This window comes from Mercenaria mercenaria, chromosome 6 (assembly GCF_021730395.1).
Source record: "Mercenaria mercenaria strain notata chromosome 6, MADL_Memer_1, whole genome shotgun sequence".
NCBI lineage: Eukaryota > Metazoa > Mollusca > Bivalvia > Venerida > Veneridae > Mercenaria > Mercenaria mercenaria.
The window spans coordinates 31,243,073-31,255,680 of NC_069366.1; the positions used below are offsets into that span (position 1 = coordinate 31,243,073).

A 12,608-nucleotide genomic window follows, 5' to 3' on the forward strand; every position below is an offset into this window, starting at 1 on the left:
ATATGTTAAATGATTGAGTGCTTGAAATGGTCTGTCAGCAAATAATGGGCTTGATATTTTGACAGTTGATCATAAACATTGTAGTTAGGCATAAAACATTTTGTTTCTTTTTGGTTACACCACAGAAATTAGTTTATAGAGTAATCGGGTTTTTTTACTCTTTTTTTAACAGAACTTCACAAAAGCCATGTTTGTTAAATATGTCAGAAACTAAAACAGCTACTGCCATACTTGATACACAGACTCTGTCACAGAGAGTAAAACAGAGTATATCAACAACTTAATAATCCATTTAGTATTTATTTCCCTTTACAAATACATTTCTTGCTTTTTTAAAATAAAATATATTGCAAAAATTAAACAAAAAATAAAAATCATTAAATCTTTCATAAAAGTGGTTCTGTTAGGTAGGTACACAAACAACTTTAGGCCCTAATGATTAGCACAAATTATACTAAATATAAAGATGCTGGCATTAGGATAGATAAATGTGCACCTTCAGTAGTCTTTAATAAATACACACAATCTTTGACATATTTTAGTACAGATGCAATGATTTTTTATATTTCATTTAAAACTAGTACATGTTTTTAAAATTGCCATTCCCAGAACTGAACATTTTTTTCAGATTGTTAACTTAGACCCCACCTTCAAAGTATTAGTATCACACAGGTGAAAATTGAGTTGCTTCTAACCCGGTAAAATAACTGCTCCCTCGATAGAATTATTTTTCCTGTGCGCATGCGAACTTAAAAATTTTGCCCAGAATCTTTACATACAAGTCGCATGGAATCGCTAAGACAAATTAAACATATCATTGCATTATCGTCAAACTTGGTTTCCACACAATAACTTGGCCTGTAAATAGATGGTAAGGAGACGAAGGTTGGGATTGCATTTGGGGTCATTTGGGTTAAGGTCAAGGTCGCTGTGGCTAAAAAATAGAATAAATGGTTTCCGCTCAATAACTTTAGTTTGCTTCTGCATTGATGTATTGAAATTAAACATGGCCTATATAGGTAGCTTATAGAAAAAACAAAGTTGGGATTGTATATTGGGTCATTGGGGTCAAGTTCAAGGTCAGGATAACTTATTTAATCTCCACACTTATAAAATTCCACGGTGGCGCAGTGGTCTAGAGCGTGAGGCCAGAGCTACTTTTTAGTCAGTGGGACGGTACGGCGTCGGTTCAAGTCCTAATGAGATCCAAAAATCTTTTTTTCTTTTTTTTCTTTTTTTGTGATGAAAAGGTCATTTTAATGCTATTTGGTCAAGGTCAAAGTCACAGTTACTAAAAATAGACTTTTTTTTCTCAATGTGATCATCAAAAATGTGGTTTCATCTTTATAATTTTAGTTTGGACTTACTTATTGCCACCAAAATTTGTGTACAGCAAGCTTATCTGAAAAGTTAGCTTTGAATGATATTTGGGGTCACTGTTGCTAAAAATAGAAAAATGGCTTCCACTCAATATCTTTAGTTTGGGTACATTTATTGTCAGTATACTTGGTGTGTAGATAGCTTTTATCAAACACAAAAGGTTGGGAATGTATTTGAGGTCACTTGGATCAGGGTCAAGGTCAATGTAACTAAAAATAGAAAAATGGGGTCATATTTGAAATAAAAAATAGATTTTTGTGCTGTGGAATGGAAGGATGTCGGTTCAAATCTCACTGAGATCCAAAACATTTTTTCGTTTTTTTTTTTGGTTTTTTTTTTTTTGGTGGGGGGGGGGGGGTTGGTGACAGAAAGGTCATTTTAATGCCACTGGGTAACTAAAAATAGAAAAATATGGTCAGAGTTATAATAAAAAAATAGATTTTTATTCAGTTTGATCATCAAAAAGCTGGTTTCGAGTTTATAACTTTAAATATAATAACTGGCTTTGGATTGTATTTTGGGTCACTGTTACTAATCAAAGCCTTGAGATGTCTGGTGGTTGCGGGTTTTGGTAGATTTATTTTCTGTTTAAATGCCAATCTATAAATATACACGAATGAGAAACAAATACAAATGTGCCTCATATCTAAGATGGACTCTGCCTGACCTAGCTTGTGATGTAACCATGGGCTGAAAAACGTTATCAATGATTGATCTTATGTAATTCAAATGGTCGGTGCGAATGGATACAGGTTGAATCAGAACTGCTTGATCATTGATAATTCATCCGCAATGTTCATGGATGGGACTATTTTGTGTAGCACATGAACATCCTTTGGAAGTGATTTGGAATAAAATAAAGATGCTATATGATTGTCAGAACTACACTTGTTACTTTGGTAGCGGGGTAAACCCTCAACCAAAAATAGAAAAATGGTTTATGCTCAATATCTTTAGTTTGGGTGCAAACTTTGTGTTTAGGTAGCTTTTATCAAAGAATCATAAGTTACATAGGGAAATGACACATGTACTTTTTTATACTTGTACTTCTGAATGTCATGATTGAATGCAGTCAGATATGTATAATAAAATATGACCATATTTTTAAAGAACTAGTTGGCGTGATGCAATGAAAACCTGGTTTTCGTGGAATTTCCACGTCTCTTGTATTTTCATATATTTTTATGTTCTTATAAGGAACACATTTGCATAAGCTTTATGTTATGATTGAATAATTCTTTATCATAAGCAAAAAAAATATATTACTTCCTTACGCCGCAGCTCATAAAGTGTTTACTCTGTCCGTCTGTGAGTCCGTTCGTGTGCTCAACTCCTCCTTCTATTTCCATTTATCAGAATGAAACTTGAAATATATCATCTGTCCAAAGTTGACATATGCACATTACCGGGACATTTTTATCTTATTGATTGTTTTGGAGTAATGACCCTTTTTCTGGATGACTGAAATTTCATAGATATTGCCGAAATATAATGGGAATTTGAAATTTTTAGCTCGACTATTCGACGAATAGGTAGAGGTAGTGTACTCATCCATTCACTGGCGACAGCGTCATGATTTTGTGAAGGTTTGTATTTAGGCTGATATCTCAGTATCCACAGTATCTGCATTGATACTTCAAACACTTGCTCACAGTGATGATCTGACATGCAGTGCGCCGGTTCCATAACCCTATTTTACGTTTCACTCAGTTTTATCCCGTTTTCGACTTAGCATTTTTTTGTATGTAAGCTAGTATCTTAGTATCTGGAGATAGGAATGGATTAAAACTTAACACACCGTGAAAATCTGACGTGCAGTGCACAGGTTCCGTGACTTTGGTTTGCTGTTTTACGAAGTTATGCCTTGTATTATACTTAGCAATTTGTGATTTTGTATATAAGCTGGTATTCCAGTATCAACTGTCAGGAATAGCTAAAAAAATTCACAAAGTTGTTTACTTGTGATAATCTGACATACAGTGCACATGTTCAATAACTATGTTCCGCAATTTTACAAAATTATGTCACTTTTTGACTTAGCAGGTTTGTTTTAAAATTTGTATGTATGCTAGTATCGCAGTATACACTAATGGGAAGGGATTAAGCAAACTTGTTCATGAGCTTATGTGACATACAATGTACAGGTCCCATAATTCTGTTTTGCTTTTTCGGAAAGTTATGCCCCTTTATTAAGATAATAATATTTTGGTGTAATCTGTTAACACATTGAGAATCATAAGAGGGAAAAGTTCTGTGACTCAGAATAGTTGCAACATTTATACTTGTTTATGTTTATGTTTCATTATTACAACTTTTAATGATAATGCTTTCTAATAGTGGAGCGTTGCTGTCCTAGGACAACTCTTGTTTTAAGTATATTAGTCTAGGATACTGGACATATGATATAGATTGACTCCGTTCGCTACACTGTTTGAAACATAAAACAAAATATACATAGTATTGGAGCTAATTTGGATAAAATATTATTTCATGCTAAAACACAAAGTCAAGAGAATTCATTTTTCTTCCTGTACTACTTCTAATATCATTTTGGTCATCAAAACTGTGAGGTTATCCAGCCGTCAAATTCGTTTATTGTTCTATTATATAATCGTACAAAGGAGCTAAAAGGAAGAAGATTGATATGAGTGCATGTGTTAAAAACAGTAGACACAATGCATTTGATTGTTACAAAAGGAATAAAGAACAAGACGGTGCATTTTCTCGCCAGATGATATGTAGCGAAAGAGACAAATATGGAGTGTTTTATGTATTTAATTCTTTTTTTCTGCAGTTTTGTTCGGTTTTTCAGGTAGGTTAACTTTTAATTTTGCACTGTTTTCTAAAACACTCCGCTATATAAAAAGCCGTAGGCAGTCAAGATTTGTTGTAGTAAACACATATGCTGCTTTTAAGAATGGCCAGTCACATTTTAACAACATTGTATGACATTTTTTCAGTTTTTGTATACTATGTTAGAGATTTATTCAAAGAACAAAAAGGCCCTTTACAAACAGTTACACATCTGTCAGAAATGTTTTATTTCTCAATGATTTTTTTTAATATTGCGCCTTTAATATGATCGTATTTCAAATTGACAATTTTTTTTAGTTTCAATATTATTTGTAGTTTCATGTTTGCATTTGATAGCTGTTTGGATGCTTCTACAACCTGCATCTTAAATCCCAGTCGCACATACGGTGCAGATAGATACGTCTAGCCACGGATTGAAACGTAGTAATCCGTATCGATCCGTACATGAGCCGTACCTCAAAGTAGTAATCCGTATCAATCCGTACTAACACTTGGTAAAAACGTAGTCAACACTTATCTCAAACTTTCCTTACCTTACTTATACCCCAGTCACACATACGGCGCGGAAAGCTACGTCTAGCCACGGATAAAAAAGTAGTAATCCGTATCGACCCGTATTGAAACGTACCTGAGACGTACCTTAATGTAGTAAGCCGTATCAATTCGTACCAATTCGTACGGCTCAGGTACGGATCGATACGGGTTACTACGTTTCTATCCGTAGCTCGACGTAGCTATTTGCGCCGTATGTGTGACTGTGGTATTACGTACCTTGCCGTTGCTGAACGTAGTTATCCGAGGCTGCCCGTACTTAAGCGTAGTTTAACGTAGTTCACCGCAGACCCGTCCACGCGCTGAGCGAGGTGCCAGGCGCAGTAAAACGTAGTTCAACGTAGTACGCTGTACTTATCCGTACTTATTCGCGTCCTGTATATTTATGTTCCCCGTTTCTCACCATTTTTCCCGTACTAAGACGTACTGCTCCGTTGCTCCGTACTTATTCGTGTCCGTCCCCGCCCCCCCCCCCTCCTCCCCACATACCAATCCCATCCGCACCGTACCACAACGCGCGGACATATCCGTATGTATGTATGTATGACTGTAGCTATAGTGGGGCAAGGGACAGTAAATTTGAAAATTCCACAAATCGGCGCTGATACCAGAGCGAAAATAATCATAAAAACTCCAATTTTGAAAAATTCCAGGGAGTTTTTTGAGCGGATATATTGCATATACTTAGCATTTCATCATGTGACATTTCAGCCTGTCGATTCCGTTGTTTCTATAATAAAAACGAGTAAAACGCTAGTTACAGGACACTAAATTTTCAGGCCAAAATGGCCTAAAATACACACCTTGCGCGACCTGTACCGTATTATCTGCAAATGGCTGACCTAAAACATATGTATATTTTTAAAGCATGTGGCCAGACGAAAATAATGATGGGAAGAAAAGTGTCTCATAACCGTTTACTTTATCCGCAAAGTTGAGCTGAATCTGGATGGATGGATGACCGTTTCCATTTCCGTCACCTCGGGTAAGATTTTAGACCCGGCGGTTTACACGGAGTATGTTGTACTTATAAAATGTTGAATCTGATACTAGTTTTCGACACAGCACAAAATATTGATAACATTTGATGAAGATGCACAGATGGAATAAAATTGGCAATATTTCTTCAAAATAATTCCATCTATATAGATGTGAAACCAGGCACTCGACAGGCAAAGCAACAAATAGTTTTGCAATTATATTATAAGAAATTTAGATTACTTCTGCATTTGGCAACCACCACCAGCTAAAATATCTGATACAATCTTTTTATTGTTTGACAGCATTAAACATGTTGCGACTTACGTTAATTTCGCCATGTTAATTCTTATTACAGCGTTTATTGTAACCGTAACAAAAGAAAGCATTTCACATGTTATCTAGATCCTTATTTGATATGTTTTTCAGATTGTCAGACATGTGACAAGGGGTTCTGGAGCGATAACTGTACAAAAGCATGCGAAGAGAATTGTGGAAATGATGGATGTGATGCAGAAACTGGTGTCTGTGTAAGCTGTGACAACTACCACTGGGATAGGTATTGTAACAAAAAATGTCCACCCAATTGTAGGGATGTATGCAATAGACTTACAGGTTTATGTGCAGAATGTAAGAAGCATTTCTGGGGGGACCAGTGCAACAATACATGCAATACAAATTGTTACGTGAAGTATCCTTGGAGTACGGCTGTAGCGTGTAGCAAAGAATCAGGCTACTGTCGCTATAGTTGCCTTGATGGCTGGTACGGAGATAAATGCCACATAGAATGTCGGAACAACTGCATAAAATGTAGCAGAAATGGAACAATATGTACTTCTTGTCATGATGGGTTTTGGGGTGACATCTGTGACAAGATATGCTTGGCAAACTGTCAGGTGTGCAAACAGAATACTGGTCACTGCATTTCTTGTAGGCATGAATACTGGGGAGAAAAGTGTACAAAACAATGCCAAGGAGACAACTGTGCAGTTTGTCACGCAGAAACAGGAAATTGTCAAGCCTGTATCTCTGGACTGTGGGGTGAAAATTGTAACAAAAGTTGCGATCATTGTCTATCAGAAAAATGCTCGATGACTGATGGACGGTGTGATAAATGTCAGGAGGGCTATGTCGGGAACAATTGTTCGGTGAAGAGCCTCTTAACAAACTGCACGTCCTTGAGCTGTAATTCCGATAGAATGACATGTGGAAACTGTAACAATGGGCACTGGGGCGAATTTTGTGAAAAGAAGTGTGCATCTTCATGTCCAAATACTTGCAACAAAAATTCTGGAGAAGGCACGAATTGTATGTATAGAACATACGGTCAATTATGTGAGCATACTTCTGCTTACTGTGTTGGAGACTGTGACGAAAGAAGCGGTGTTTGTTTTTCGTGTCGCAATCAACATTGGGGATCTAAATGTGAACAGAAATGCTATGAAACCTGTGAAATATGTCACCAGCAAACCGGTAGATGCCTTGTTTGCAAAGTGTCCAAGTGGGGAGATCAATGTGAAGCCGACTGTCCGAGTAAATGCGAGGACCAATGCAATATAACAAACGGAAAATGTAAAAGCTGCCTTTATGGTTATTGGGGAGATGAGTGCCAATTTCAATGTGGACAGAAACACTGTGAAAACTGTAACACAAATAACGGCAATTGTAAATCCTGTTTGGCAGGGAAATGGGGAGAAAATTGTGATTTAACTTGCCCAACACACAGTCTGTATGAATGTGCCAGAAATAATGGTACATGTTCATCATGCGAAGACGGATATTGGGGCACTTCTTGCGATATCAAATGTAGACTGGACAACTGTTTGACTTGTAGTCAAAATTCAGGACTTTGTACAACGTGTAAGGTTTTACTGTGAGGCGAAACATGTGATAAAACTTGCAGCCAGAAATGTAAAGTTGATTGCAATATTACAACTGGCGAATGCAAGGAATGCATATCCGGTTACTGGGGAAAGATGTGTGAGAACGAATGTCCAAATGTAAAGTGCGATAAATGCTTGCAGCAAACTGGATTTTGTTTGACATGCCAAGCAGGATATTGGGGAGTACACTGCGAACGGCAGTGCAATTCTAGCTCTTGCCTTGAGTGTAATAAGGAGAAAGGATACTGCACTTCCTGTAAAACTGGACGTTGGGGACTGACATGTGAAAAGAAATGCAAAACAGGATGTCTATGCTGTGATGTGTACAGTGGAGAATGTGAGAAATGCCAAGTAGTTGTGAATGGTAAGAAAAGGTTCAGTTTTAAAACATTTAATCTTTTGTAAAGAGACGAATGAGTATAATTTACAGTTTCTTGAAGACTAGCTGATTTAAGTGTTGATTTAAAACATCAAAGAACTTTTTCGACTTCAACAATAAAGAAAAGTTCGAAATTTGTTTTCATTTTGCAGGCACTGATGCAGACACTGGCATTTCGTTCAACTTCGACTCAGACATTGGCGCGATTTCCTTTGTTTTAGCAATAGGGGTATGCGGACTCGTGACGGTCACAATCACAATTGTTCTGGTGGTCAGATTGAACCAAAGGTATATTTTTTCTTTTCATTTTTTAAGATTTCTAAAACATATACTGTATAGAGGATATTTGTTTGTTTTGAGTGAATATGGAATATATCTCACTGAGAAGTGAGAAAATTTCAAATATTTTCACTTCGAGGTGAGATATATTCCATATTCACGAACAACAAACAAATTTTCTTTTTATTTTATGCTCAATTACGTTGAGATGTGCATTTTGCAACAATTTTTAATCTCAGCGCGGGAAATAGACGCGCGTAAACAGACATGACGTCAGACGTGTTGTGACGTTATAAAGACGCACACAACATAAAGTTCCATTTTATTTTATTTTTTGCTGCATAACGTTATGAAATTCTCATTAAGTAAAATGATTTGAATCGAGAAATATACTATAAAGAACAAAGTGCGACTACAATTTTCATCCTGTTTTAAGCAAATAATTTAAAATTCATACACAATGTATGAGGGGGCGGAGCTATATCTCTCACAGTGTGAAAATATAGATTTCATATTTTCACAGTGTGAGTGATGAGATATGAAAATATTTAACTGATAGAATACAGTATTTCATTAGTTAGCATAAAATAAATTACATTATTATCGGAATCGATTGATGTTTATTAACATCAAGCATAAAAACATGAATATATAAAGCTGTAAAAATATTTATATCACGGCCGTATTAAAGAGTATGTGCGTTTCTTTGTAGAATTAATCGAATAACGCCACGAACTACCAAGCAACCGAATTCAGGTAAGCATTTGTTAACCTAACTAAATATTGTTTGCAAATTCAATTTTCTTTAGTACTTACATATTTGCTAAATATGAGCATACTTGATTCTACATACAAAGCAAAATTCCGTAAAAATTTCAGTTATGTAACAGAAGGAAAATCTAGTAAATATAATCTAATATTATTTTGTCTTTGATAACTGTTTCAAGGTCCTGAAGTGACTGAGTTGTCTACAGTGAATACGACTGATCATCCTTATCAAATACTGGGCGAGCATCCAACACCATTGTCCTAAAGAAACGAGGAAGATAATATCGACATTGCATGACTGGGATACTTTTTGGTTGACATTACATTAGCTTGGTTATATTCTATACAGACAAGAGGCCCGAAGATTCGGTCCAGTCTTTGTTGTGTTGATTCGCCGTAAAAGCCAGCTTATTCTTTCAATCACTCACAATTTGGTCCATTGCCCTATTCAGACCTTTTTTTCAGTTTAACCTTTGAAAATCTTTACCACATAACCAGTCATCTGCCGTTCATAGCAAATTTCGTGTGAAAATTTCATTATTATTAACTAATGTATCATTTTTAATAAACGCCCGTTTTCGGTAAACAGGACGTATTGTACAATGGCGTGCGCGTCTGTCTGTCCGTCCGTCTGTCCCTTCAATCCGCCATATTTTGTTTCCGGAGAAGCGTCTGTCTGATGTGAGGTCGAAGGATAAATGTTGTTCATGCGTCTATATATCCGTCAGTCAGTGTAATCCCTCACTCGAATCACCACTCCCACTACACATCCACTACACACCCAAACCCAATTAAAAATTCTCTTATTTTACTTTTAGTTTCCTTTGATATTGTCTTAAGAGATGTTGCAAATTTCATTACCTCCCGTGAACAGTCTTAATCAAACCGAGTCTGCTATTATGTTGCTTGGTTGCGTTCTATGCCTCCGAAGGATCTTTTCACAGATTTCATTGTAATGCTCCTTCACATCCCACCCCCTCTGGCACCACCCATTTTTTAATTTCTGTTACTTCAACTTATATTTAAGAAATAGTTTTTTAACACTCTTTATGCACGATGGGCGGTTATACGTCGGGCGTAATATTTTCACGAGGGCGCAGTAGCGCTCTTTCTTGGTTGCAACAAAAACATTGACTTCACCGCACGTAAAGATCTCTTGTCGGAGAATATTTTTTCATTGTTGTTTAAAATTAATATGTTATTACCCGAGGAAATAATACTTATTGTATCTAGTTCTTTTAGCTTACAAACCATTGATTGTTTTTTATGCTAAACTTAATTACGAATCAGCTATAACCATGTTGTTTAACATATATGTATAATCGTCATAATTAACATATTGTGTGTCATTTTATTTATTCTGTGTGTCAATATGTTTATGACGGTAATACCTATAATACTTCTAAGTAAATATAAAGAAGTGTAAATATAGTTTGATCAAATAATGAACGTAGCTTGTATTGTAAACAAATGCTACTAAAAATGGCATTCCGTCATTAGTGGCTGATTTTATCAATCCTGTGTAAGGGGTGGAACAGTTTTAACTGTTGCCCTCAATACTAAATTGAATAAATATCGAAATGTTTCGAAACTGTCAGGTTTATCAAAATTTAGTTCAAATACAAAATCACAGTTTAATTAATCTGGCAATATTTGCATTCTTCCTATTCGTTCATTTGAAAATTATGACGTTTATTTTGTATGAACTGCAAAAGGGAAGGCATCAAAATAGAAAACCGCTGCTTATTGATAACATGCCGCTGTTCAGAAGGCGTCCACGTGTAGTCAGGTAGAACACCCCTTAGATGACGTCGTAGTTCTGTCTTGTGAACAGAATGACCGGAAAGATTCCATTGTAAAATAAAAAAATAAAATATTTACTTTTTTTAAATGTTAACAATTTAAAAACGGAATTAGATCTAAAGTGTAATAGAGGAAACTAAATTATATTTTCGGTGTTCATGCAAAATGAACGAGAGGATATGATTAATGCGACAACATCTCATAAACAGTTAGTTACGAGTATATCTTAGTCATAAGGTTATGTTTCTTTATGATTTTAAATTGCATTTCATTTGTATAACTATAGAACTTTTTTCCTTGTTGGATGATACAGATATTTATGCAAATGTTGCTTACTTTATGTTTTAACAAATGTAGACTTAAATTAATAAAAATATATAGGAACTTTGAGAACTTACGTTGTTATTTAGTTCAAGGCAGCAAATTTATATGCGTTAAATGGAGAGGTAGAGTACTCTATAATACTACTAATGGCCTTATTCGCAGTATGTTAAAATTGTTTAAGGTTTGTTTTCGGGTGAAGTTTTGTTATTTTAACCAATTCATTCTCACTCGACAGCTTGTTAAAGGCGTACGCTAGAACTCCCTGTATATGAGATGGGCGAAAATTTTCCCAATAACAGAATTTCTTCAAACTTTGGGTATTGAAGGACAATCATCTAAGAAACAAAAAAATGCAATAAAAATCATAGGTCACCGGATTCGAAAAAGAGTTATCTGCCCTTGAAAATGTCATTTTTGGTGGAAATGCCGTTGTCATGGGCAGATAACTCTTTTTCGATACCGGTGACCTATGATTTTTATTGCATTTTTTTGTTTCTTAGATGATTGTCCTTCAATATCCAAAGTTTTAAGAAATTCTGTTATTGGGAAAATTTTCGCACCAAATTCTAGCATACGTCCTTAAGCGAAAGATAGTTTCATAAGATAACATTGTCCATTAGAAGAGAAATACTTTTGTGATAATCGTGATAGTTGTCAGGTTGAAGGACGGGAATCGTGTTACAAACATTCATTTGAATGACTAAACCAAAGTTTAAGTTTGTTGAAAACAACAGAGAGACTTCCAAATAGCTGCAGCACTTGTTAGGTTGTTCAAGTCATGCTTGTATTGTTTTACATACAATGTAATGTATACATGATAATCATTCATTAATTATCAGATACAAGTATCATAAGATATTGACTAGTATGCAACGTGGTCACATTTCGGGAAATCTCTTATTTCGTTTGTGGTATGTATCGTAACCGCAAGTTTCTTCTTCAAATAACAACTTGAAGAATTTGCTGTTAAACTGCATTTTTGATTTGCATTTGCATTATTGCTTATGGAAAATGAATCGTGTAAATCTAAATCAAAATGTCGAAATTTCCACCACGTTTATGAATGTTTTCTTTTAGCACGGTGTATTGACATGAACATGGTAGGAGTGGTACCCTTGAGCTCAACCTGTCTTCGTGTCAAAATGATTTAGCTCATCAATGTTACGGTTAGTGTCATGGCAGTATCAATGCAGCTAGCTGGAAACGAGACAGAAGCAGGAACCATAGAAATACGAGTCACACCAGCTTGCAGAAAACGAGGCTCTTATAATCCTTAAAGACCTGCTCCTGTCCTGCCTTTTAACCTTAAATTTTCACTGAAAAAGCATGAAAATCCTGACTATGAACGGTGACGCCTGTCAAAATAGAGTCTATCTTATATAAAATTCTATATAAAATACCTGTGGTTTTGTGTGCTAAAGTGTGGCGCGTATCCGTTAACTGTTACC

At 35.6% G+C, this 12,608-nt stretch overlaps 1 protein-coding gene across 1 annotated transcript; it reads left to right on the top strand.

Annotated features, from left to right (window-relative positions):
* The first annotated feature begins 200 nt into the window (after nt 1–200).
* Nucleotides 201–9,021, top strand: LOC123550213 (multiple epidermal growth factor-like domains protein 6). The gene is made up of 4 exons (XM_053546743.1): nt 201–267; nt 6,154–7,971; nt 8,139–8,274; nt 8,978–9,021. The coding sequence occupies exons 1-2, from the start codon at nt 201–203 to the stop codon at nt 7,599–7,601; spliced, it is 1,515 nt and encodes a 504-aa protein (XP_053402718.1). The 3' UTR covers nt 7,602–7,971; nt 8,139–8,274; nt 8,978–9,021.
* The last annotated feature ends 3,587 nt before the right edge of the window (nt 9,022–12,608 follow it).